This window comes from Aythya marila (assembly GCF_965140915.1).
Source record: "Aythya marila genome assembly, chromosome: 5".
In the NCBI taxonomy this organism is placed as follows: Eukaryota; Metazoa; Chordata; class Aves; order Anseriformes; family Anatidae; genus Aythya; species Aythya marila.
Genome location: NC_139046.1, coordinates 34,036,123 through 34,063,964, shown reverse-complemented (window position 1 = coordinate 34,063,964; position 27,842 = coordinate 34,036,123). Strand labels below are relative to the sequence as shown.

Below are 27,842 nucleotides of genomic sequence, written 5' to 3'. Positions count from 1 at the left end.
TCCTCATGAAAGCTGAACTTTCTTGGCTAAATTAATTTATCTGGAATGGCGTTTCAGTCTTTTAACGGGAATAAAACATCGTTTTGCATGTGCCATCGTGTTGCAGAGGAAAAATTTAGGACCTCCGCTCACAGGAGCTATTTTGCTGTTCTCTTCTGGTTTCTTCAGGCTATACAGGTCACTTTTTAAGTTTTTAGCTTTTAAGTTTTAGCTACCTGTTTTTAGCTCACCCCTGTTAAGGTTATTACGAGAAAACAGAACAACCCCCATACCCTCAAGCCCCGTTTCGGATAGGACCCAACAGCACACGCTTACTGCGGCTCCCCTCAGTGCCCCGGGCGGGGGGCCGCCATGGCGGCGCCCAGCCGGGTTGGGGCGGGCCGGGGCGGACGGGCGGAGCTCCGGCACGGAAGCGGCGGCGGCGGAGGCTGCCGGGAAGGGCGGGGAGCTGCGAGCCGCCGGCCGTGGCGGCGGCGGAGCTTCCCCCGGGGCCGCCTCGGAGAAGGGGGAGCCCCGCACGACGCCCTCCAGCCCCCGGTCGGCGGGTGCTGCCGCAGCCGGGCCCAGCCGAGCCGCCGCCGCCGCCATGCACGACGCCTTCGAGCATGTGCCGATCCTGGAGAAGCTGCCGCTGCAGATCGACTGCCTGGCGGCCTGGGGTGAGCCTCCCCCGGCTTCCCGGCCCGAAACGCCGCCGGCTCTCCTTGGCTCTCCTTCCCTGGGGCCGCTGGGCTGCGGCGGTGGGGCGGCTGCCGCCGGCAGGCCCGGGGTGCGGGGAGCGCGGCCGCTTCTGCGCTGAAGAAAACCCGTAGTCTGTATTTCGGCTGATTTTTATTTCCTAAATGCATTGAAAGCTTGGTTTGGATCCAGTTTATGTGTGTTAGTGTTCTCTAAATGTAGGGATTGTGGTGTGGGGCCTGTCGGGTGAGGTGTTTGTTGGTCAGGTGATGGCAGCCACCGGTCTGCTCGCAGCGCTGAGGCTTCTCCAGGCGCTTGAGCGGTTTCCAGCAGACGTGCCACAGTGGGACAAAACTGGAGATAAAAACCCCCACACGTTGTGGAATCGTCAGCCTTTCATCTGTCTGAAAAACAGCACTGTAACGTTAATAAAGCTGCCGCGTTTGATCGTGAATTGTTTGGAGTTACGTAGAAGAGGAGATGTGAAGATCACTTATTTTTGTGTTGAGATTTTAATCTTTATCTCTTTGAAAGCGCTTATTTTGCCAAAGCAAAAAGGAACCAAAACCCACAGGCCCGTGACAGCATGGTTGCATAAAAAGGTTTAATTTTGGCTTTAAAACCCTTCCCTCAACTAATGGAAGGGAGGGCTTGCAGGAAACAAAACTTGATTAAAATACAAGTGTCTTTGGTAGTGAGGAGGTACTAGCTGTAGAAATAAATATTTGTATATACTTTTTTACTATATGATCTTAAGCAAGGAGGAAAATTTTCAGTCAGATTTTGAGACCTGGTAAAGATACTATACTTTTTGCATGCTGTAAATGCTGTAAATTCCAAGTCTGAAACTTTGCCAGGGTTTGTATGTAAATGGGTTCGGTTCTCTTTTATAAATCTTTACGTGATTGTTGATTGTCTAAGCAATTCAAATGCAATTTAAGCAAAGCCGCCACAGTTGCTTCAGGCATAGCTGACTATTTCAGAAAGTTCTTATAAAAAACTTCATTCTTAAAAGAGGAAAAAAAAAAAGACAGAAATCCTTGTTTGTCTTCCTGACAATTGTTATGTAGCAGTGTTCCACTCTGGGACTATGTTTGAAGAATAGATTATTTCCTCTCTTGATTGTACAAAAGATACGATTGCTTTTATCTTTACAGTCATATGAATAAGCAAGATGCGATGTCTTTGCTGCAGCCTCTGTTTTACTGTTTGATTTTTGTCCATCATTTCCTGAGAACGCAAGCTGCTATCTAGCACTTGCACTGGTGAGATGGTGGGAGACTTGTGTGTAGTCACCACATGAAGTCCTCTTTGACTTTTGAGCCACGTTTCCAGGTGCTCTGATAAACACTGCTTAGCCAAGAAAGTCTTTGCTGGTACTGATTAGACTCTTTTCTTCCTACTCTTTTTAGAGGAATGGCTCCTTGTTGGTACCAAACAAGGGCATCTTCTTCTTTACAGGATCAAGAAAGACATGGGTAAGTTCATTTTAAGTATGTCATGAAAAGTTTGTTATTTTATTTTTATTTCATGCACTTCAGATGTTGCTGTTATGCTACCACAAATATGTTCAATTGCTGATTTTTCCTACCTAGAGTTTAAAGAATATTTGTGTGGGATCTTTGATAGAAGTGTACATACCATTTATAAGGTGTTTGGGAAGGATAGCTGGTCAGCCTATTGCCTGCATTAAAGCATGCTTTATATAAGGTCTCCAGACCTTCTCTTTGCAGGAAGTTAGTGTAATTTCTGTGAATACAGTACTTGTGCATAAACATGCAGAAAAGCAGACAGTGTGCTAGTTGTCAGAAGTCTGATGCTTGTCATCTGTTAATAAAAGACTGGATTAGTAAACAAGTGAAAGAGCAGCTTTATTCAGTGGGCCCATCAGCATCATGGGATGGGAGAGAAGGAGCCCTCCTAACTATTTTTGTCATGTATTTACTCTTCTTTCTCCCTCTTAGACAGTTACAAGTGTTCGTAGTCTATTCTGGAGATGCCACAAAGAGCACTATTCTATTTGAAACTTAATTAAAATTGATTTTCACTAGATGGATTTGTATTTTTGCAATATCTGCTATTATGTAGAAACTCGTGTTATTGAACACAGTAATGTAGTCTAGTGTGGGACAGCAGAGGAAGAAAACAAACATCTCTGTCCAAGTTCATCAGCTCTTGGAAAGACACTCATTTGTAGCTACTTGGATTCTTGAGACTGAATTCAGATTGTTTTTTTTCTGAAACTTGTAGGCCATCTATTCCAATCAGAACATGCTAGTCTTGAGTTGCTAGTGTCTTATCTCACATGGTAAATTTCTCCCCCTTTTTTGCATCAGTGCCAGGAGAGGTTTTGTCATCAGAAAGTGTCTGTAAGTCTTTATCCATAAAACTCCTTTTAAACCCTTGTGGTGTAATGTTTATTCCTTGTCTACTTTGCAGTGATGTGTTCCCTAGCAATTTAAGTTTCTGATACTTGATTGGTGTGGATACATTCTTTACGGGTATCTTTGTATCTATTGGTTTCAAAACAAATAACAAATTTTGTAATTTAAAATCCAGCAAGGCAAAGTCATAACTGTTGATGAGATTCTCAGACAAGCACAGGTAGCATAATTTTAATTTTCACCTGATTATGTAGAAGACCTTCTGATGCATTTAGCTGTTAAGTTAAAGATAGCCCAGGTATTTTGAAGCGTCATTCAAGTGGCCAAGTTTACTTTCACAATTCTTTATGATCTATTCAGTGTAAGATTTTATTCGGTCATAAATTTAAGGGGAACTTCAGTTTACATACTGTCTTAAATCTTTTTGGTAGGTTGCAATAGGTTTGAAGTGACGCTAGAGAAATCCAACAAGAACTTCTCAAAAAAGATTCAACAGGTAGGAAATACCATTTTCTTGGAAAAGTTTTCCAGTGTTTTCAGGCAAGAAATGAAATCTCAAATGTATGACTTGAATCTGTGCTAAGCTTAAAAAAAATCCTGAAAATGTAAATTCTTTTAGGGGCTGCACAGTCTGGTGTTTTTGCCCACTGTCTTCCCATAATAGCAATATGTTTGGTTTGTTTGTTAGAGCAGAAAATTTGGGATGTAGGGGTTTATTTCTGGCTTTTATGGAAATGCTGTTGTTTGCAGTAAATCTTCATCTACTCTTGAGTGAGAATATTTATAAAATTTATGGTAATATACCAACAGACTGCAATACTTAATTTGACTCTTGGATGCAATGTGGCAATGTGAATATTACTCCTGTTACCTGGAATTCAGAACTGAAGTATCTGATCATCTACTACCAGTCTTACCGCTATTTGATTTTTATTTTTTTTTGGAAGAAGTTGGCTCATTGATTGTATTGATACTCAGGAAAGGATTTATATCAAAAAAGATTATGCAGCCTCTTGCTTGTGCATGTGTTCAGAGGTACACCTGGACTTGTAACGTACCGTGTACTACAATGTTTTTTATTAGCTTAGGTTACAAGCTCTATGTGCTACTTGAAAAATTGGGTGTAAGTGAAAGGGGTTGCAGTAATCTAGGAGGAAGGTTGTGCGCAGATAGCTGCCTTGCTGTTTTTATTATTTTGAGAGTACACAAGATGTATTTTCTTAATCTATAATCAGGTTTCTTTCAGAGGTTTGGTTTATGAAAGTAACCACTAATTAGATTTTTTTCTTTCAGATTCATGTTGTTTCTCAGTTTAAAATTCTGGTCAGTCTGTTAGGTAAGTAAAGAAAAGGTTGTAATATTTAGTGAGCTCTTGTTGGTGCAACACATGGCCAAATCATTGCATTCCTTCTGCACATACATAGTAACTCCAGTTGTTGGAAAGTCATTGTCTGGTATTCAGGCTTTGTCGCCTTGCAGAGGAAGCATTATGCAGCTTAGAATGAGAAGCAGCTTTGCTTGTTGCAAGCCAACTTGGAGAACAAAGTATTAACAACAAGTTTTGTGATTAAAAATGAAAAAAATATAAACTAAATTGTGTGTGTGTATATATATATAAATTTATGTATATTGGCATATATATACACAAAAATATGATAGGTGCTAAAACTTGTGTTGTCCAAACTTGTTTCTGTATAAAAATTACCTGAGATGTATTGTGCCAAATTCAGCTTATTTGCAGATAGTGATCTTTTACCCTCCCTTGGAAGATCTAAATTTGCTTGTCTTTGGCTTCTGTTTAGCCTTATGATCTTCCTGTCTTTTTTTTGCCTATGTTGCTACTCCCTTCTTTATGGTCTCCAAGTCCCGGCACTTCCGACTCCAGCATGCGTAGATTTCTGCTGCCTGCGTCCTCGTGCGTACAAAAACTTGACCACAGCATCCTCCATTTGCAACTACTCACTTCCTACTAATTTCAGGAGCCAGTTCAAAATGGTCTTTGTTCATACAATCTTCCATCATGAACTTGCTCTTGTATGGTCTGTTTGCTGTCTCCCACTCTCGCTTCCTCTGCTTGCTTAGCACCTGTTCTCAGTTCCTTTGTGTAATTTTAGCAGAATTGGTGTTAGTCTTCTCTTCTGCATGTACTGGCTTGTCTTTCTGTGCCTCAGCACTTTTCAGTTTTTGGGAAAACGTTCCTTTTCCTTTCTTGGAGCTCTTAATTTCTCTCACAAGTTCTTCTTTTTATGTAAACATAAACTGTGTAATTTGTTTGAATTAGCAATGAGCTCAATGCATGTTAAATATTGAAAAATAATTGGAATTTTGTTTAAAACAGAAAATAACATTTATGTCCACGACCTGTTGACATTTCAACAAATCACTACAGTTTCCAAGGCAAAAGGTGCATCTCTCTTCACTTGTGATCTTCAGGTAAGAGGAGGAACACAGTGGCACAGATGTCCTTACCACTTTGTTATAAGGGTACCTTTTTATGTTGCTGTATAGATCTCGTTCATTAATTTTGTGTAACTTACAAGCTCCTTGGTGCTTCTTAAAATAAGTACGTAACAGATGTTGAAGCTTTCCTTAAGGCAACGAATGGAGGCCCCATAATCTTCGTCCTCTGTTCTGTTACATATCTTCCTGTGTCTGTTGTGCTTGTAGCCTTGAACCTCCTAATAGAAAACTTGAAGGCATTTTTGTCCTGTGGTAACTTTGAAGGTGCCTTTTTTTCTGAAAGGTCCTCTTGTATATAAAAGCCATTCCCATCCCTTAAATTGTTGGTGAACTGGGTCGCAGTGGTTCCCTACAGCAAGGATCTCTATCACTATATTGCATTTTTGTTTGTTAAGCTGCATTTGCCCCAAGACTCCCAGGGCAGTTATGGTAGATTCAGGCCACAAAATGGTTTGATGAGGTATATCTATTCTCTGTTAATACGTTATTGTTAATTGAGTGACTTATTCTTATCTAACTGACTTTCTCAGCCTACTTGTATTATTCAGAAATCTTGTTTATAATCAGAAGACAATGGGTTAGTGCTCTTCATCAGTACCTTTATCTCTTTGCACCATGGGAAGCTTAGTATTAAGTATTTTCTAGTAAGAACTTAGAGCTTCCTAGGTGTTAAAACTAGTGATGTCTTTTGAAGCACATTTAAATCTGGTCATTCCAAAATGCCCTACTGTTTGTGTGTATAGGCATGTAATTTTACTAGTGTTTCTTGTCAGGAATCTTCCATCAGGGTGGAATGTAAAAGATAGCTATTAATGTTTTTATCAGCATAACACATTCTTTGCATTGCTCCATTTCCTCCCCTTTCCTATACTGCACAGAGTTCAAGCTGTTTATCCTGGTCTTCAGGGCTGGGCTGATAGCTCTCGACGTATCTTCTGTTTGCACGTTTGTCTTCTGTGCTCTTTTTATTTTTTTGTTCTTGTATTTCCTTGGTGTCACAATTCCTGCTATCTAACCAAAGTTCGTTCTTAGATACCCTGCTTGCCTTCTCTCTGTTTCCATGTTTAGGGAATCCCCTTCTGGTGAGGATGAACAAAGCCACTTGTCAGCTGACAGCCTTGCTGCAGGCTGAGGAGTCACTAGGGTTTGTTATCTTCTTTGCCTTCTAGTATTAATGAGTTTAGGTTTGTATTTTCATAGCATTCAGATACAGGGGAAGAGGTGCTGAGAATGTGTGTGGCAGTGAGGAAGAAGCTACAACTTTATTTTTGGAAGGACAGAGAGTTCCATGAATTACAGGTGAGTTGGACTGTTTCTGTAGTCTAGCATGCTTCAGCAAGGACTCTACTACTTTTTGTGGAATCCCTATTAGAGGCACTACTGACTTTTAGAGCATTGAGTCCTGTTGGTTTTGCAGTGATTTAACAAAACAGCAGTATGTAGAAGTACAAATACAGGATTTAAGTCACAGTTGATGGCATTAATGCAGTTCCGTGACTTGAGTCAAAGGCTGTGTTCTATAGCGTGCTTGTAAGTTAGTGAAATGCATTAGCAAGCAGCCTTTATAAATACATACCTGTCAATACCTCTGTGGAAGTGGGTCCTGAGTCAGAAGGTAGTTGCTGACAACAAGCGCAGAGAACTGCACTTCTGAATACCACAGTGATAAAGATGATTCGTTAAATATTTATGTTGCTTATTCAGCTATGCTGCTTTTCTAGCACTTACACAGCTGACTCGCAGCACACCTTTTATCTGCGTGTGAATCTGATCTGTTAGTTGAGTACTGTTATTCCTTGACCAGCAGAAGTCAGGTGTATGTGTGCTGGGGAACACGATGTAACTGTCTGTTACACTCTGTCATTCGATTTTTCTCTTGTAACTACCATTTTGACTTGTTTTCCCCAGGGGGATTTCAGTGTACCTGATGTACCCAAGTCTATGGCCTGGTGTGAAAATTCTATCTGCGTGGGTTTTAAGAGGGACTACTATCTCATACGGGTAAGAGTGGGTTTTAGAATATGATATTTAAGGAGATTTGAATAGCAGTAGGCACTATGTAGGATGCTTCAGTGTTCAAGGATTTAGCTGGTAGATGATATGAAAAACAGTATTTGGTGTTCTTGTTTTATGCATTTTTGGAAACGGCAATCTAAATATGTCCTCTTTAAACTGAAGTTTTGTCAGGAAGTGATCTCTGCTTTGTCACTGTTGGATGTAGTGTTTGAAGCTCTTGCAGAAAAAAGACATCAGAAAAGATTTTTTTGGTTAGGCAGCTGTCTTTGTAAACTCTGCTTGCATTTTATCTAGTGTTTTAAGGAAGAACTTACATTTAAAATGACAGAAAGACAAATAATTTCTTATCTGGGACAAAGAGCAACTTAACTCTTTTTTTTTTTTTTTTGATTCTCTTTCTGAATCGTGGCAGTTTCTCTTTGAAAATCTCTAAATTTTCTGTTGTTAATTTAGTGTTATGGTCTCCATTTACGCTTCATGTGATAGCTATAGTCCATTCATTTTATGCCTTTAGAATTGGCTTCTGCTTATATTACAGGAAAATGAGATGAGGATGAGGTGTACCATATATACAATCACAACTCTGTTTTTTAGTTGATAGGAAAACGATGTAGCAATTTTACAGTCATTTTAAGCTGATATTAATGATGGAAGCGGTGCCTTTCTGTATCCCTCTTGTAGATTTTGATTCCTGCTGTTTTAGTGGTACAAGTGTTTGTGCAGCTGCTCAAGGAACCGGAGTAGAGAATTGCTGTCCAAGTGTCTACTTCTGGTTGGATCTGCTACTTTTCCAGCCCATTACTGAATAGCTTCATTTCACCAAATATGCAATAAAAATACTTGTGCTTTTATGGAATTGTTTTCTGCTGGCTAGCTGGTGACTTTTATAGGAGTGCTTGACTTGTAATGCTGGAGTTGAGGGAGGAAGATTCTCCATTTTGGCAGCAGTGAGTTGTTAGATCAACTCATGAAACATCTCTTTGAATTTCTGGTTGTTTCTTTTGGTTTTGAGTGTGTGTGTGTGGGGGGGGTGGTTGAGTTCAGTTCCCTGAACAGTGTATGGCCTGAAGAATGAGAAGATAGGGCAGGGAAAAAGTCTGGAGAGTTCGCTTTGCTTTTAGTTTGTTTCTTATGTGGCAGTGTTTACTCATGTTAGAAAACAAACAATGTTAAAGTTTGATTAAATCTTGCAGTTACACCAAGAGGTGTTTGGACCTCTTAGTGATGTTTAGTGATGCTAGACATTTTATCTGCCTTTATAATCTCTGTGCTTAGCTACTGCTGTGGTAATAGGGCTATGTCACCTCAGACACAAGAACAATAATTCTTTATTTCTAAATGATGTATAATTAAGAGAAATGTTAATATGCAGAAAATACTGTTGTTAGCATTTAAAATTGCAATTGTCCTGTTACTGTTTAATCTGGGTTCTGAATCTTTTTACTAGGTATGGATTTTTTTTTTTTTTTTTTTTTTTTTACTTTCAGGTACTTGTTGTTCTTTATGTTGGAAATGGTTATTTTTAACAACATATATTCTGTTTTCTTAAATATCTTAGGTGGATGGAAAAGGATCCATCAAAGAACTCTTTCCAACGGGGAAGCAGTTGGAACCACTGGTTGCCCCTGTGGCAGATGGAAAAGTTGCAGTTGGTCAAGATGATCTAACTGTTGTGCTCAATGAAGAAGGGGTCTGTACCCAGAAATGTGCCTTGAATTGGACAGATATTCCTATAGCCATGGGTGAGTATTAGCAGTAAAGTTTTTTGTCTCTTTCCTGCTCTGGAAGTGATAAAATTGTTGCATTCCTGGTGTTTAGAAACTAGCTGGGTTTGAAGTGTGACAACTGGTTTCTAAAGTATTGCAAATTGTACTTTCCAGCTGTGGAGGGTTCTATTTGTTTATTTTTGTTTCTTCCCCTTCTTTGCTTCTAGTCTGCTTGCCTGATTCCTTCTTGAAAAACAGGCATTATTGCCTATTCCTTCACAGGAACAAGATTTGGAATGGAAGGCGGTGTGTTAAAGCATTGTAGTTTTTGTGGGTACCTGAGTGCCACAGAAATTATGTATTTTGAAAGATGAACAAAAAGCCTTGTTAGCAAGTTGCTGTCAGCCTTGAGCACTGACTTCTGTTGTTAATAAGCAAAAAAGGCATGCATTTCAAGTAGAGGGAAAAAAAAAAAAAAGGAAGCCTTGCTTTGCTTCAAGAGAGAACAATTAACTTATATTTTCACCTGTTTTGCCAATAGAGCACCAGCCTCCCTACATCATTGCTGTTCTGCCGAGGTATGTGGAGATCCGCACATTTGAACCCCGACTGCTGGTACAGAGTATTGAGCTACAGAGACCACGCTTCATCACCTCTGGAGGGTATTAAGCAGAGCATGATTGCTTTTGTTGGGCTGTCTGTATGTGTGGTAGCATGCTGAAAAACTGAGAGAGGAGCTCTTCTGACTCCCCTGGCTTGAGTAGCAGCATTGAAGCAGTCTGTTGTTGTTTGTGAACGGAAAGGTGGTTGCTGTACTTTAAGGAGCATATGGTAGAGTTGTGCATCTTTGTGAATATCTGATTACTGGAGATATTTCTGCTCCGTTCTGCTTTGCAATATTGCTTAAGTTGCCTTTGTGTCTGATTGATACATGCGTGTTTTAACCAGGATTGTTTGTATGAGTATTGCTCCTTTCTTGGTTCTGGAACTTAGTAAATGACCTTTTGACTTCTTTGCAGGACAAATATTATATATGTGGCAAGTAATCACTTTGTTTGGCGGCTCATCCCAGTGTCCATAGCCACACAGATCCAGCAACTTCTTCAGGATAAACAATTTGAGTTGGCTTTGCAGTTGGCAGTAAGTACTCAAAATTCTTTGGGTTCAAAGTGAAATGACTGGGAATTATTGTAATAGTTACTCCTGAAACAGTAATTTCTTAGAGATGCCAAAGCAGTATGTTTAGTTACATTGCTCTTGCAGTTGTAGGTTTTTCTGGTTTCCAAAAACTTCCTTAGAGCTACACTAAAATGAATTAACTGCATTTTGTATTGCTAACTGGAAAAAAAAAAATTGAAAAGGCAAATGATGACATACTTGCTGTGATACAGCAAGTATTTAGATAACCAGAAGTAGCTTTCAAGCCTTTCAGGTTATCTCACTGACACAATGAACGTAGTACATGAAAATCAATATCAGAGGTGTTCACTTTGGAAGATTATCTTTCTCTGATTACGTCAGGCTTCTGGATTTCATAATCTCTCCAAAATATAATACTCCTGTTATTTCTCTAGAGCTTTTCTTATCATTTGTGATGCCCCAAAGTTTTTAATGTTTATCAATTTGTGTGTAGGAAATGAAAGACGATTCAGATAGTGAGAAGCGACAACAAATACACCACATAAAGAACCTCTTTGCCTTCAACCTCTTCTGTCAGAAGCGCTTTGATGAATCCATGCAAGTTTTTGCCAAACTTGGTACAGGTAAATGCTTGGGTTGGCCTTAAGATTACTTGAGTTAGGAGAGATGAAATGAAGCTCAAAAGTCATTGTGTGTTTGGGTTCCATTTTAAAATAATGTTGTCTTGTGCAGACCAGTCTTCTTGTGAATGGAAAGTAGCCTACACAGCTGTTTTGCTTTTTATACTGGTTATAGTATTTAACTTAAAGAAACTGAAGTAAATTAATGTAAAACATGAATTTGCCCTTTGTGCAGGGTGTAGTTGGTAACATTTTCTGCAGTGTATATGGCATGTACAGACCCTTAAAGCTTAGGGTTTCAACAGCTGTCAAAAGTCATCTCGTATTTTGGAATGGAAAATGAGTAACTTCTGTAGATCTGCTACACCTTCTTCTCTGACCATGCTGAGGACCCTCAGCCCTGTTTCCTGTTTAATGGACTAAGCTACCAAAGCCAGGAAACTTTTCTGTGATTTTTTGGAAGTCAAAATGGTCTCTGATGGTATTCCTCTGGTTTGTACTAATTGGAAGACCACCTGAAGACTGGACTGTACCATAGAATAGTGCTTAAGACTGATATTCTTTGTTGACAGCACATCCCTTGTGCATTTAAATCTAGAACTTTTATGTTCCTTGGTGATGCTTAACATCATACTTAGTTTTCAAAACTACAGTGGAAAAGAAGGACTTAGAACTTGAAATACTTGGAGCATAAATTAGAGGACAGTAATTCTGAATTTGTTTAAACTCCATGAAAATGGATGCTAATTAGTGCAGATGGTGCCATTCAGTTCATGTTTCAAAAGCCCAGTAAATCTTTTCTTAAAACATCGCTTGTTCTTAGAAATCCTGTCCTACTTTCAGAGTTGTTAGTGCTGGGATTCGGCAAGAAGAGCAGTAAAAGGATTATAATGGATTGTCTTCAGTGTGTGCCAAGAGTACAGGTTGAAACTTGTTCTGCTTGGACTTTAAAACAGTCTTTCTCTTGCTGCTTTTGCCTTATTAGCTTCTTTTTCATAATAAGCGAGTTGTGTTACCTGAAACCTCATGGACATGCAAGTTGACAACCACTCTGTTGAAAAGCTAACTGTACTCAAAGGCCAATTTACATTTAAGAGTTGGCAAAAATAGTATGTTATGTATGATTACTAATACTAGTTATTTTTTGCTTAGATCCCACTCATGTGATGGGTCTGTATCCTGACCTCCTGCCCACAGATTACAGGAAACAGCTACAGTATCCCAACCCCCTGCCAGGGCTCTCAGGGGCAGAGCTGGAGAAGGCACATTTAGCTCTGATAGACTACCTAACTCAAGTGAGTGCTATATCTGTTCTTAGAGCAGGATTATTCAGGTATAGTGTATTTGTTTGGGTAGCTTTATGCAGGAAGCAGTATGCCTACTCCAGCTCTGTCAGACTAGCCTTAATAGGCTGTCTTCATAGCTGGAAATTCTATGGCAGCAGCTCCTGAGAAAGTGGGGAAATTGGAAGATGTGAGGTATTACACAGATATGTGAGAGACATGTGACTTCTGTGAGGTCTGGGTAAAACTTACTCATGGACTAGATCCAAATGTGAATCTAGTATTTTATTTTCAGTAGCCTTTCAAAAAGGACTTGGGCTTTTCATCTTTTTTTTTTTTTTTTTATGACTGTTTTATGGAGGGCACTCTTTCCAGGAGATGGGTCAAAAGCATGAATTAAAAAGTGGAACAGGAGGTACTGGGTACAATAGCTTCCCGTCATTTTCTTGCAACTGGACTCTGACTTGTTCTGTTGCCATTCTTACAAGACAAAGGAAGCTTGTGTTTTAAGGAGCATATTTTTTACATATAGTAATTCAAATTGTAGGTTGTCCTCCAAATGTTTTAAGTGTCTATTGATTTCTCTAAAATGTCTCTGTTCAGATTAACTGTTTCCTTCTGATGATTTTCTTGAGACTTCACACATCTTACAAAAGTATAAATTTGCAAAACAAATGTACACACCTAAATGATGTGGGAAAAGTGCTGAATAGTTAGAAATAATAAAAATTCTTTAGGAACTGATTGATAAAATAAGTTACTAAATATAATTTATTTTTACTTGGTGGGATATATTTGTTGGGGTGGAATGGAGAAATTCATGGCCTTTCCATGTTAAAACTTCATTTTACGTCCTCCAGAAAAGAAGTCAACTGGTAAAGAAGCTAAATGATTCTGACCATCAGTCCAGTACTTCGCCCCTCATGGAAGGAACACCCACAATCAAATCCAAAAAGAAGCTGCTACAAATCATTGATACCACACTATTGAAGTGTTACCTCCATGTGAGTTTTTGCCTGGCTTAAAGGTCATCCCTATAAAATGTATTGGTATTTTAGAATGAAAAATTTGAGGAGGAGGATAAGGAGGTACTTTCGAAATTCTCACACAACCGTTTCACTTTGGTCTAAAAATGATCTGGGAGTCTTTGCTAGTTCCCTCATTGGTCAGGAGGCAGTTTCATGAAACAAAGCAGCTGCATCTGTTTTGGGTGCCTGCCTCTGCCTTGTCAATGTGTTTTGAAGTTTTGAGAAATGCTTATTGTGTTGTCTTTACTATTAAATGCAGAAGAGTGTGATCTTTGTGAACAATGTTTTCCAAAGTAGGCTTCTATTCTAGAAAGGGAATATAGCTGTGATGTATTGTTTTTTCTTCAATTCCGACAAATTCTGAATGGAAATTTTTAAGGAGGATGAGGCTTGACCTAAAACATTAAGCTATTTAACTTATCTTATTTAACTAAAATGTTAAGCTATTTAACACTTTAGTTAAATAAATGTGCTTCTTGTGCTATTTCTATGTTTTAACTCACTTTGTGTGCTATGAGTTTAGGAGGAGCATGTTAGAAGTATGATTGAATGCTCCCTTTTTGCTTGCAGACAAATGTAGCACTTGTGGCACCCTTGCTACGTCTGGAGAACAATCACTGCCATATTGAGGAGAGTGAGCATGTACTAAAGAAGGCACATAAATACAGTGAGCTGATAATACTGTATGAGAAGAAAGGTTTGCATGAGAAAGGTAGGTATGATGTTGGGCTGGGGAGAAGAGAGAAGGGGTAGGAGGAAGTACTCCCTAGTCTTTATTACCAGCCCACTGAAGATAATTTTCCTCAAGAGGACTTGTTTCTGGGTCTCTCTTGTGATGAAATCTATCTTAGATCCCATTACCTGTATGACCTGCATGTTTACAATGAAGCCTTTTTGTTCTCAGGTAGCCTAATGTGAAATGTATCTTGTTTTGTGATTCAATTTGGAATGATACTCATCGTTGCAAAGGAATTAATCTTTTTGTTTATCTGAAAGCATTACAGGTACTGGTGGATCAGTCAAAGAAAGCCAACTCACCTTTGAAGGGTCATGAGAGGACAGTGCAATATCTGCAGCATTTGGGTAAATGATGGAGACCATTTTTTCTGTGAAGATGTTAACTATTCATGGGCTTTGGTTATTTTACTGTTCAGCAACTTTATAGCTACTATCAAGCTAAAGGACACCCCTGTCATCTAGTCTGTTTTCTTACATAATGCAAACTTTAAGTATTAAGTTCAGGTGTGTCCTGTTCAAACTTGAGTGTCTTAATAGAACACATTCCTTATTTCTGATTAAAAAATAATAATAATAATAAAAAAATCATAGGTAGAGAATATGACATAGTATTTTGTCTTTTATTCCAGTGTTGATTTGCCATCACTGACTAAGTCTGACTTCTAGATTAGGTTTTTCATCTGAAAATCTAATTGCTAGCTGCTGTTCTGTTTTTTTTTCCACCGCTTAGATGAAGAATCCTGTATGAAGTTTTTGTTTTCTGTGCATAGAGAAATCTAGGTTATGGTCTAACAGTTCAAGTTGCTGTTCACAGCATCATAGTAACAATTTGCTTGGTTGACTATTCATTGTGAACTTCCAAGGCCTTTTTTGGTTTTGCTGCTGATGAGAATAGTCCCCTCTCATCCAATGATACTATTTATTTCTAATGTATCACAGTACTAGTAAAGCAGACAGAACCATCCAGAGTGGTTTATAAGGGATTTATCTCCTAGTCTTAAATTATTGACAAAATTTGATATTACTTATTACTTAGTATTACTTTCAAGAACTCTTGCTGGCTCTTGTTAGCAACATGTTTTTTCAATGGTAAACATTATTTACCTTGACATTGAGACCTTTCCCATTTATGCCATGTCTCTTACATTACACTTCTTATTCACTGGTGCAATTTGCTAATGGCACTCATCTCTCAGACAATGAGGTGCATATGTGACATTCAGATTATAGCCTTACAAAACACACTTCTGTGTTTTTTTTAAAGGATTGTCATTTTGATAAATTCATCTTGATGGACCTATGTCAGCTGTTCATTTACTACTTATTATGAAAGTATTTGACCCTCTGCTACAGAAGACATTAGACTGAAAGTCTGAAGGAAATTACACAAAAGTATAGTGTTTTTCTACCCTAATAAAAACAAATGGCTGATGTTCGTAAGGGAAAATATTTGTGAAGAGATTCAGACAACAGAGCTAGGTTTTGGTCTGACTTGTATAAGTTCTGTGGTGCTTAGAATTTGACAGTGTCATTACTTGTTTGTGTTTGAACTCATGTTTGCGAAGTAATGAAATTGTCTTTAACCTGAAATGTGATTTCCTTGATGATAGAGGAGAAAACAAAAAAGGATTTTTTTGTAAATGAAGATTTGCTAGCTCTGAAAGCATCTGCTTGTGTTGTAAGTACATCTTCAGAAATTTAACACTGAGCACTGCTAATTCTTGTGTTCCAGGCACAGAGAACTTGCACTTAGTATTTTCTTACTCTGTCTGGGTGTTAAGAGATTTTCCTGAAGATGGACTGAAGGTAAGTTTGGCTTTAACAAGTACCTTGTCATTGAGATTCCTAGTACAGTATATGATTTAAGAATCCATGTGTTAACATTAAATCCAGCATAGTGTATAAATGGTATTGTCTGTGTTCAATATTGTAGTAAGCTTATCTACAGATAGAGCAGGACAGCTGTTCAGTTTTTCTTCTGTTTCTTCCATTCTTCGAATACCTTACCTTGTAATAAGCATAATATCCCTTACATTTGATACAACATTTAATGTTTTTGATATCACGCTTTTTGTAAAAGAGCCTAAATTAATATTTAAATGTTAAATATTAATTTGCCTTTCTAACTTTTCTTTGACTTCCTGTATTTAGGAGGTGCTTGGCACTGTAAAAGATAAGTGTTAGCTAGGGCAGAAATGGGGATGTTTGTTAACCCTTTCAGTTGTGACACGGCTTCTAGGTGCCTAAATAAGCTGCTCAGGTTTTTTTTTTTTGTGTACTATGGGCTTCAGTGCCTCAGAGAAAATACACTGTAACATTTAAGAAGTGTGTGTGTGTGTGTATATATATATATATAATATATATATTTTCTTTGAATATATTTTTATTTTACAGATATTTACAGAAGACCTCCCTGAAGTGGAAGCTTTGCCACGAGATAAAGTGCTCAGTTTCTTGATAGAAAACTTCAAAAGTTTGGCTATTCCTTATCTGGTAAGAACTCAGTGTACTATGTTCAGTATGTGTTCCATGTAAGTCTTCAGTTCTCAAGGTGCTGGAGGATGATGCTGTCTTGGAGAATTGTAGCTTTGCCATAAGTTGTACAGAGAAAAATAATTAACAGCAAGTAGAATATGACTTAAAATATGAAATCTTGAAGTCGAGCTTGGTAAAGGCAATCTTGGAATTGTTGCTTGCTTTTGATAAATTACTTTCCAGAGTAAGTATCTTTAACTGAACCTAAATGTGTATTTACAGGAACACATCATTCATGTGTGGGAAGAAATTGGTGCAGACTTTCACAATTGTCTGATCCAGCTGTACTGTGAGAAAGTGCAGGGCTTAATGAAAGAATATCTCCATTCTTTACCTGCAGGTATGTTTAGTATTTTCTGGTGGAAAAAACAGGGGATGGGACAGTGCAGGGAAGCCTCCATAGTGTATTGCTCTAAGCCTGCACTATTAATACCCATACGCTAGGGAAGATATGCTAAACACTGTGAAGGAACTGGAACAATGGAAGTTATGGGTTTATAAGGGAGTCTGGTTTCTTGCCTCCCTAGAAATGTTAAAGAATTTAGTTACACTTTGTTCATGGTTAAGTGAAATGTCAGCTACTGCTTGCTTTATTCTGCATGGTAACGGCAGGGGGAGGGTGTTGAATAATAATGTATCATCTAATCAGCCACTGGTTAACATGTTTTAGGGAGCTGAAGTCATTTCTCGGGTGTACTTGATTCTTATTCCATATAGCTGGTTCATCAGAATGTAGGTCCATGTAATTTTGTTTCTATCTTCTGTTGTGTATTAGCGTAGTGAAATAGTTGTAATACATCAGCTGATATTTCTTTATTTCATACAGATAAAACTCCAGTGCCTGCTGGGGAGGAAGGAGGAGACTTGGGGGATTACCGGAAAAAACTTCTTCTTTTTTTGGAGAAGTCTAGCTGTTACGAACCTAGTCGACTAATTAGTGACTTTCCCTTTGATGGTGAGTTCAGTTTCCATAGACTAACTAAATTGCTTTTCTTGTATTTTACAGCAAAACCTCCTAAGTTATTATAGAATCATTGTAACTGGAAACAGAAGATGGCTAGGTCTGTTGTAAATCACTGGTGTGTATACTTGCTGTGGTTTTGCTGGCAGAATTGTGTTTCTGGTCTCTGCAGGTTTCCTTTAAGTGACATCCTAAGACCTTGTGGCATCTCCTATCGCTTACATATTTAGCCTGAATTTTAGGTGAGCTTGAGTAGCTCAACAGATCTGAAGTTCATTGTATCCTAAGATTACTGAAGAATTCATAAAATGTTACTGTTCCTAGTGTATAGTATACTTAGTGTAACTTCAGTCTATGCTTAGACTATACCTTATGCTTCCTTCTGTTAATGTGGTAGGTAATGGAAGTACTGGACCTTTTGCTCTCATTTTTCTATGTAGCTATTGACTAGACTTCCATGCTATCTCACTAGGTCTTCTAGAAGAACGTGCTCTGCTCTTGGGTCGTATGGGGAAGCACGAGCAAGCTCTGTTTATTTATGTTCATATTTTGAAGGACACCAACATGGCCGAAAAGTAAGGATTTCCTTCCCCCCCCCTCCCCCCCCTTTTTTTTTTAATGGGTTAGTTTGCTCACTGTGCTGCATATAGGTTGTATAGCAAAATGTTGCTGTATGTGGAGTGTGAATGTTGTAAGCCTTCAGGATCTTCTGTGTTTCCATGTTTTCCTGAGTTTCATGCTCTTTAGGTATCTGTTGATTACAAATAATGACATCATCCCCTTGAGGATTGCCTTTCTGTCATTGTACTTTAGTCTAGAGCAATATGACTGTCATTAATGAGTTGTTTGTTTCCGCCTTGTCAGATGCATCTTTCCACTGGTCTTTAGTTTGTGAACTTGCGTATGTCGCTTTGCTTCCCTTCTCTTGTGATTGAGATTGATTATCCCAGATGCAAAGTTAAGTACCTTCAGTTTCACACAGCCCTCCAGTAAAGGTGCATCTTTTTTGCTGGATCCATTGTGTCAGGGAACCTTATAAGTGAATCTGAAGTATTTAACTGAAAATAAAACTAACCAGCACTGACAGATGTGTTTGAAAAGTGGGGACTGTTCACCATAGCTTCTTTTGAAGTTAGTTTCATGAAAAGGCTGTTACAGGACATTCAGCTGTGGCATGTAGTGGTACACTAATAGACACCTTTTCCTTGTGATTCAGATGCAATCACACTGTCCTTTTTTTTAATGCAATTAAATTTAGTTTCTGTATGAAATCCTTCTAAGTTGATTGGAAGTGTGAAACTTGCACAAAACCTCTCTTTTCTCAGCATTGTCACACAAAGCACACAGTGTTATGTGACCTGGTCCAATTGATCAGAACTGAAAGTATGGTTACCTCATGTGTATGTATAGCCTCAGCATTCAAGCATTTAAATATTAACTTCTCTGGAATGATCCTTTGGGTTCCGAAGCTGTCCCTACATTTTACGTAATTCTTCTCTATTCTAGCTACTGCCATAAACATTATGACAGAAACAAAGATGGCAACAAAGATGTAAGTAGCTTTATCTTCACAGTATTCCCTTTTCTGTGTTAGACTGTTCATGCCATGTTAGGGAATTTAAAGTTTTTGCTCTGTATAGACTTCAGAGTTTTTTAGGTGGATAGGAAACTATGTATAAGCTTTTGGAAGTTAGGATTTACTAGCTTTCACTGATTTTTATTTTCTGTTGTAAGTGTTACCATATCATTTGAATTGAGCATATATTCTGTAGAAAATTGCTTCTGGAATTCAGACGAAAACCTACTGTGTTCCTATTCCAGTTACATTTACACACAAGTTAAAAATCAATGACATTGCTTTCTAAAGATGTGTGTGTTATGAGGAAGGTGTGTTTAAAAAAAAAATACTGCTTTCATAGAAAAACTTGAGCATAGAATGTAAGTCTTAAAAGGCTTTGAACATCTTTGGTACTTTTTTTTTTTTGTAGTTTTAAGATGAAAGCTGTTTAAATGACCATTTTAGAGTTTTGAATGGAGTAGGTACAGCTTCATGAGTACTGTCTCTGGGTTCTACTAGTATTTCGGTTGTGGATGAGTGCAATGGTTTCACAAGCTTTCCTTTTGTGTGAAACAGGTCTATCTATCACTTCTCCGGATGTATCTCTCCCCACCTAGTGTTCATTGCCTAGGGCCAATCAAGATGGAAGTGCTGGAGCCTCAAGCCAATCTGCAGGCTGCTCTGCAGGTGTTGGAGCTGCATCACAGCAAACTGGATACCACCAAGGTAACAAAGACTCAGTGTCTGTACTGTTGTTAGAAGATACTGGAGTAGACATGTGAACAGACTAATGCTGTCAAAGCTAAGCGTGTCAACTTCTATTTTGTTCTCTACTCCTTTAAAATTTATCCTAATTAAGGTTATTTTGCTTTAGGCAATAAACCTTCTACCAGCAAATACACAGATTAGTGAGATTCGAATCTTCCTAGAGAAAGTCCTTGAAGAAAATGCCCAAAAGAAGAGATTCAATCAAGTACTCAAGAATCTTCTCCATGCTGAATTTCTGAGGGTAAGTACCTACCATCCGTCATATATTGGAATGGTGTTTAAAACTGATGCTCAGTATTAAACCAACTATTCCTTAAACGGGGTGTGTGTCCTCTAGATGGTGCTGTAGTTCACTTGAAATTAGTAGATGTGTACAAGATAGAATTAAAGTACCTTTTTTTTGTTTTTTTGTTTTTTTTTTTTTTGTCAAGTGCATTCATTTTAGTTTGGATGGGGCTTGTGCCTTTGTGAGTCCCTGGACTCACTGTGCTCTGATGTGCTTTGTAGGATGATCTCAGAGCACGGACTGGATTTCTTTCAAATAAACTGAACCAGATGGTGCACTTAAAGTTGCCTGAACATCCCTTGAATGGTTCGAATGCTTTAATCTGCAGATCAGACTATGTCAAAGTAAAATCCTGGAATATGTATAATGTGGATTTGGGTCTCTCTCTACAGAACTGCTTCTTCTGTAGCATACAACTTGCTAATAAAGATATAGCCACTGAAAATCAAATGTTTTGGCAGTTTTCAGTTTCACCAGGCTAGAAAGGAACTGTAGCATGGCATTGCTTTTTGATAAAGTTTTTACTTGTCCTATAGGTCCAGGAGGAGCGAATTTTGCATCAGCAAGTGAAGTGCATAATTACAGAGGAGAAGGTGTGCACTGTATGTAAAAAGAAGATAGGCAACAGGTAAGAGAGCATGTGCCTTAAAGTTTGGAAAACAGATTTGAATATGAATCTGTTTACTTAAAGTAAGAAGGTTGCAAAACTCAATGTGCATACATATAGAGAGAACAGCACTATGAGGGAGAAATTTGAGGAATGTTCAAATTAAAAAATTATATCACTCAATGGCTGGGAAAACATCAAAGTTCAGTCAGTGAAGTTTATTGCGAGAGTTTTAATCCTGATTTCAATAAAGCAGAATAAAATGCCTTGAGAAATTCTTAAAACATTTTACTTTGCAATTCTAGAAGGCAAAAAGTCACTTCCCATACTGAATTTGGAATGTTCTGTAAGAACACTGCCTACTACCTGCTTTTTACCTAGAATTAAGGAGGATGATGTAAAGAATCTCAAATGAAGATGTATGTGGAATCACTCTTTATATAGCTTTGTGGTTCCCTAGCTGATTACTACTTGTAGTCTAATAATAATGTTATGTAAAAGTAGAACTAATTCACTTAATACCTATATGCCAATAACTATTCTTCTGCTATATGCTATTCAATAATTATGGGTTGGTATAGAAGATAAATTCTAGTTGTGTTTTTTCTCTTTTTTGTTTGAAACTCCATTGGAATGCCACATGATCGGTTTATTCATTCTTGTTGATTTGAACCATTCTGGTATATCAGTAGCATTCACAATGATAGGGAATGATCCTTTTTACAAAACATATTAACGAATATAGGTCTGAATATACTTACTGTTGTGCATATTCAGGTTTGTCACTAGTGTGTAGCTTGTAGTATCAGAATTTAAATTTGCATATGCAGTATTGGTTTGTTTGTCTAGAATTTTTCTAATGCAGTAAATTTCAGTAAGGCTTTGAAGGGCATGTTTGGGAAAACTGTTCATATTTACTGTTGATTTTTTGTGTTCTGTTTTTTTATTTTTACAGTGCATTTGCCCGATACCCTAATGCAATAGTTGTGCATTATTTCTGCTCCAAAGAAGTCAACACATTGGACACCTGACCTTGTCACGTTCCATAATACCAACACTCATGCAATTCCGAAGTGACGGCTTAAGAAGTTGATACTTCTGAGATTTATGAGGCTTGTTTCTAGGTTCTCTTACACTGGGTAGAAGTAATTTATATCTGTGGACTGACTGTACCTATCTGGCTGTATTGATTTACTAGAAATTGACTTTAACCATGTCATTATAGTGCTGGCAACTACATTGGACCTCTCAGATGAAGAATAGAAACTGATCAGCAGTGAGCTTTGTAATGCACTCCAACCTTGTGAGTTAACAGACAGTTGTAGGGTGTTCACAAGTCAAGCTTTTTTTATTATAAAGCTTACCTCCTTGGAGTAACAACATTGTGATTTGGTCTTATATGTAAATAGTTCTTCAAAAAAATAAAATTCCTTTGAAGTCTTTGCAGCTGTATCAGCATTGCATGGAGATCACCAGGTGTTCAGCATAGAGAAGGTTTCTGTGCCTATTTCTTGACCTAGACAATTTTATTTTTCATCCCAGTAATGGGAATACTTAAATGCTGGCCAAAGGAATGTTTTTATTGATGTTCAGTGTTATCACCTGATCTTCTGATAAACAGAATTTCCACAACAGGTTGTCAGGCAAATAGGAGATACCACTGGTGAGCTGCTTTTTTTTTTTTTTTTTTTTTTTTAAACAAACAGCAAACAAACAAACACAAACTTTAGTTTGAGAGCTGTAAATTTAATTAACTTCTGTGCTGTTTGCACTGCACTGCATGGTCACTCTTAGCATCTCTGGAAGCTCAGCAACTGTTCTAAGTTCACATCTGCACTCATACCAAAAAGCGAAGAACACCGTGTAAAGCAACTTTTCAAGGGATTGAACTACAGTCATTGCTTGAGCTTCTAGACTACACTTGTGATGTGTGTATATAAAGTTCTTCAGTCCCTGGTTCACTTGCCAGCACTGAAGTAAAATTTAGACTCATCTCTCTGTTTTAACATCTCTCTGTTTTAAATGCTTTAGAAAAACTGTGGTCTGCGCAGGCTGGTACTGTTCTTAAGTTACACTTGGGCCAGAGGTCTACAAAACTGGATTGTACCATACTCCTTGTAGGTTGTAATATTCTTGTCTAACTTCTTTTTCTGATATCTTTAATCTCTAGCAAGTTGGTAGTAGGGATATTAAAATGTTTCATGCAGAAATAATCTGAGCATCATTAATGAAAAGGCAGCAGTAGCAAATAACCCAACTGAGTGGATCTTTGACTCTAAACATTCTGGTCTAGCAATACTTATAAATATGTAATGATTAAATAATATGGTGCATGACATATAACTGTCAGATACCACCTCTTAATGATCAAGTAATAAAGCCTGTCTGCCTAAGGTGTAACTGGATCTCAGCTAACTTCATAAGTTTAGGTAACCCATTGTTACGTGGGTGTGTTTTTAGGAACAGATCTGCTGTAGGCTGGCAAGAGTCCTAATTCACTTTCATTTATCACTGTTAATAATTTCCCTTGATAACTGTTCTTCTCTTTTTCCACGTTTGTATTTATTGTTTATATGCTGTGCATTCCTTTGGATTTCTTGGTCCAGTGTTTTGCTACTTTTGTATTTGGATATCTTGAGCAGTATTGCTGCTGATGTCTTTCTGTAGAAGCTGAGAAGAGGGGATGGGTGGTGTTGGTGTTTTTAACCTTGTATTTCTTCTATTTGAAGAAGAGAGCCTAAAAATACTTATATTCAATTTGCACATTCTGTATAGATCTTTATATACTAGTTCAGGTACAGAGGGAGGATGTTTCGGGAGAGTTGTGTTTACAGATCATTGAGAATGACAGAAGGGTATTTATCAAGGCCCTGTATTCTTCGTATACAGATATAACAATATTGCTCTGATTTTTACCCATCTTAGGTTTAGTGCTGTTAGTATGATTTTTATTTACGTTAATTATCTGCTACCAGGAGAGCTGTATTCACAAATGAGGAACTTCATTGTGCTCTTACTTTCACGGTTAAGGTTGTGCCTCTGTTCACCTTTCTTGCATACCTTTTACAGAGATGTGGTTTGTGCTGTAATATTTTTGTTGGTTCTTGCAATGTGGTTTGGATTTACTTAACCATACAGCAGGTTTGTCTAAAGCAATAGGTTGTAATAAATGTTGTGAACCAGTGTGTTTCAGTCATTGTGAGGTTAAGCTTTCTGGGCTGCTCTAGATTATTTTTTATATGTAAGTCCTCACTTTCTCCTGGAAGTCAGGCTTGATGGAGGCGATCCAGTATCACTCCTGCTTTAATAACGTGTAATCCAAATGAGACCATGTCATATGACAGCTGTTACCACTTCTCAACTTTGTTTTTTAGATCTACAAGTTTATAATATGCTTGTGAATGTTCTCAAATCCTATTAAAAACACTTCTGTATTCTTTGAATAATGTTTTTGAAAGTCTTATACTATTAAATACATACTTATTAGAGAATACTAAAATTATTGACATGTTTTTTTTGAGCGGTATAATGCTGTTTGAGGGTGAAGGTGATTGATCTATGTGTGACCAAATCAGGAAATGTTTAGGTTCTCAGATTTGCAGTTGCTTGAAGTGTAGGTCAAAGACTAACCTAGTGTTAGAATATAGATCTTCATTTTTCCCATCCTATAGGAAGGAGATATACAGGCTCTGAGGAAGAGTCTTTGTGACAGACAATTGAACATATGGGTATGCTGTTACTTCTGTAGAAACCAACCTGTGGGGAACAAAAAAACAAATAAAAATTGATACTGTCCTTTGGAATCTTCATCTCTTCTGACTTTTCAGCTCTCCTTTCAGTGCTGTTAATGGAAGCAAAAGGGGTTGCTTGCATTATTCATGCACATTTTAAGTACTATATAGTATGGTTAGCAATGGTTTGAATTGTTCATAATTGCTGACAGAAAAATAACTGAATGAAATATAGACAGACATCTACTTTACCGCTGTGGGGATACTAATCCTAGCAGGAATAAAGTTAGCAGGTATGAGGCCGTCTTTCTCATGTCATGTTTTGATGCCATTTTCTTTGCTTGTTTTCTTATTTGGATAGGAAATGACAGAAGCAAGCAACTCCTTCTGATATTAAGTTGTCTGTCAACAGTATATCTAGATAGATAAAACTGTACACAAACATTGTGCATGATATGTGACTCTGAAACTGTTCTTATGTATATGTTTTAAAGAGCTTTCAGTTCTTGAGAGAGAAATTCAAGAGAAATTGTATAAACATACAGTCCCTGTACTGAGATTTCATTGGAAGAGGGCAGAGAACTTCAGGAAAAGGCAGGTAAGACTGGTTTAAATGCATCAGGCAGTCACCAGATAAAATAGAGGTTTTGAGTACTGCTTGTAATATTCTGTTTAGAATGTGTGATTTCTCCATATTAGTTTACTATGTGAGGCAGCCTCAGTTTTCCTGTAATTTGCATTCATGAGCTATACTAGTTAAATCATGCTTATGGTTCTGTAATTTTTCTATTATAACTGAATAGGGTTCTCCTTCACTTTAAGTGCAATGATATGGAGAAATGCAAAGAAATTGCTTTTTCATCTGTGTTTACCATACCATTTAATGCAACTGCTGGCTGTTTTGCAATGGTACTGTACTCACTTTCTGCCTGTGCGTTGACTGTAAGTCTGTGAATTCGCTGACTAGTACTGACTTGTTTGTGCTATGAATACCAGCACCAATGCTTTATTAATTTTCTTAAATTCTAAGCTAGTGAATGACAGTAATGACAGGAAATGATTAATTAATGAGACCTTACTGAGAATGTGTCACGTTATCACATTTGTCTGTGCTGGTGACATGCCACATTACTGGCTACCACTTTCTAACTGTTGAAACAGTTGTTTGATGCTTCAGTTCATACTCTTCGGTAAAAACCTGCAGGTGAGACAGCTATCAGCAGCTGTTAACAAGCATCACTTCAAGCAAACAATTTCCTTTGCTACCGAGATATTTCTTAAAGTACATAGAATCATGGCCTTATCGATTGTACAAGTTTTCAGGAACATTTGACGGAAGAATCAAGACAATACTACATGGAAAGGGGAAGAATAAAGGATGGCTTTATGCAGACAGCTCACATAGTGCAAGGCTAGATGTGGTGCTGGATTTTTTTTCGTTCTGAGTCCTAACAGGACGAATGATACTGTCTCAGTTCAGGCCTCCCTGAAACTTCTCTGAACGTCTGCAGTCAATGAGAAATACAGTTTTTCCTCAGGCTTGCAAGATGGGAATTTATTTCTATTTAAAAATATTCTTTTATGGTGTGCTGAAATCTGGAAAGGTTTTGAAACAGTCAAAGTCCTAAATCAGGTCAAAGAAAATCTGGACTGGTAATTGTGAGGTTGTGGCTTAATCACAGCAGTACTTCCTCCTACTCAGAGCTTCCCTGTCCAGTGCTGCTTTGCTGCTATCTTGCACCAGCATTTGAAAAACCTGCCAGTGAGGCTTTGAACTGGGTTGTTTGGCAAGTGCAGGCCACACCTCTGCTTCTCACAGTTGGAACGAAGCCTGCTCATGTGCAAAACTTCAGACCAAGCCTGTAGTAAGCAGCTCTTCACAGCCAGATATCTAGGGACTCTTCTGCGTTTTTTGTCAGGTTTTCTACTGAGACAAAAGGCCATTTTTTTTTCCATGTTCTGTGAGGTGCTGCGGGGCCTGGTTCCACACAGAGTGCTGCCTTTTCTGGCAGCTGTACTTTTCCAAAGAAAGGAGAGAAGAGAGACTGGATTTTATCACTGGCGGGTAAGACCAATTGTGTTGTCTTTGAGACAGCATTCCTTAGCTGATCTGTTTGGCAATGACTTCCTGTTAGTGCACATATGTAAAAAACAGTGCTGTGCTTCTTCAGTGATTCAGAATTTCAGTGAATCAAAAAATTTACCACTGGATGAAAATTTTGGATAATGACAATGCTAATGTAGATTTGAGATTTTACTAAAGTTGGGTTCTGTGTGAAACAATGCAGAGCAGGTCTCTGTTTCCTTGGGTTCTGGGAAACACAATTAAGCTGATACTTTTTTGGAGGAAACTCCAGCATATCAGGCTTCTCAGTAGTAGAGACGGAATTGTGCTTACATGTTTTCTTGTAGAATTTTCTTGTAAAATATCCTTGATTGACACTCCCTTTCTTTTTTCCTGTCCGCCTTATCCCATTGGGCTTTATAGTTACTTAGTCTGCTTTAGAGTATTACTTTAACCACCCATTCATAATGCAGTACAGCCACATTTGATAAGCGGTTCCAATGTGTTTGTCCTTCAGCTGCTTTATAATTAGTCCATTGTACAAGGTGGTATGCCCAATAACCTCAATTTTGAATTGTACTTAGCTGTTTGAGAAGGAGCCTTTGTCTGGAAGATTTGATCTGTCATCTGATTACCTGCTTCCCTTACCATAAATCTGGAAGTTAAAATTGAGGTGGCCATTAAATATCAGAGGATGGCTTACTGCCACGTTGGTCTACTGTTTGCTTTGTGATACAAATGATTGTTGCTGACTTGAGTGGTGTTTTTTTTTAATGTTGTTCGCTACTTAGCAAGTCAGGGTAGGAGAGGCTAATATTAGCCTGCTGTGATTTTCATTAACCAGTTAATCAAAGGATGTGATGCTTTCACTCAAGTACTCCTTACATAAATCAATACATTAAAAAAATAGACACTACTTAAAAAGCAAGGTTGTGTTGCCTGGTAGGGAGAAGTTTTGTATTGACTTTTTAATAGCAAGTAATCAAGGGAAGGGAAGCATATCAGTCTTTGGCGTTGGTGGCGAATTGAGAATGACCTAATCTATTTTAATAAATTTTCCAAAGTTTAGCCTGTTTCACAATTCTGAAAGCAATGTAAGCTTAGAGTGAGCCCAGTGTTTGCCACTACTGTTGTGATACTGAGCTGTTTGCACTACTCGTTATCACCTGACTGGTTATAAAACTTTTCTTCTAGTAGACTGTAGTTCAGGGTCTAAGTCTTTTTTCCCAACAGTGGGTGAACACTTCTGGGCAAAGAAGGAAAATGCAAAGAGTATCT

At 38.1% G+C, this 27,842-nt stretch overlaps 1 protein-coding gene across 1 annotated transcript; it reads left to right on the top strand.

Annotated features, from left to right (window-relative positions):
* Positions 1-457: 457 nt before the first annotated feature.
* On the top strand, positions 458-22,471 carry VPS39 (VPS39 subunit of HOPS complex). The gene is made up of 25 exons (XM_082762565.1): positions 458-659; positions 2,091-2,156; positions 3,494-3,558; positions 4,356-4,398; positions 5,401-5,495; positions 6,723-6,821; positions 7,431-7,523; positions 9,097-9,280; positions 9,786-9,906; positions 10,264-10,384; positions 10,878-11,007; positions 12,157-12,299; positions 13,148-13,291; positions 13,886-14,027; positions 14,312-14,398; positions 15,786-15,859; positions 16,448-16,546; positions 16,811-16,928; positions 17,415-17,543; positions 18,022-18,124; positions 19,056-19,101; positions 19,684-19,833; positions 19,982-20,116; positions 20,698-20,789; positions 21,724-22,471. The coding sequence occupies exons 1-25, from the start codon at positions 587-589 to the stop codon at positions 21,797-21,799; spliced, it is 2,628 nt and encodes an 875-aa protein (XP_082618691.1). The 5' UTR covers positions 458-586; the 3' UTR covers positions 21,800-22,471.
* Positions 22,472-27,842: the final 5,371 nt, after the last annotated feature.

What these genes read in the sequence shown, in the direction of transcription:
- VPS39 (XM_082762565.1), top strand. Translation starts at nt 587, where the DNA reads ATGCACGACGCCTTCGAGCATGTGCCGATCCTGGAGAAGCTGCCGCTG. An exon ending in TTTTGCCAAACTTGGTACAG is followed by an intron (nt 11,008 to 12,156) that starts GTAAATGCTTGG and finishes TTTTTTGCTTAG; the next exon opens with ATCCCACTCATGTGATGGGT. An exon ending in TTCCTGAAGATGGACTGAAG is followed by an intron (nt 15,860 to 16,447) that starts GTAAGTTTGGCT and finishes TTTATTTTACAG; the next exon opens with ATATTTACAGAAGACCTCCC.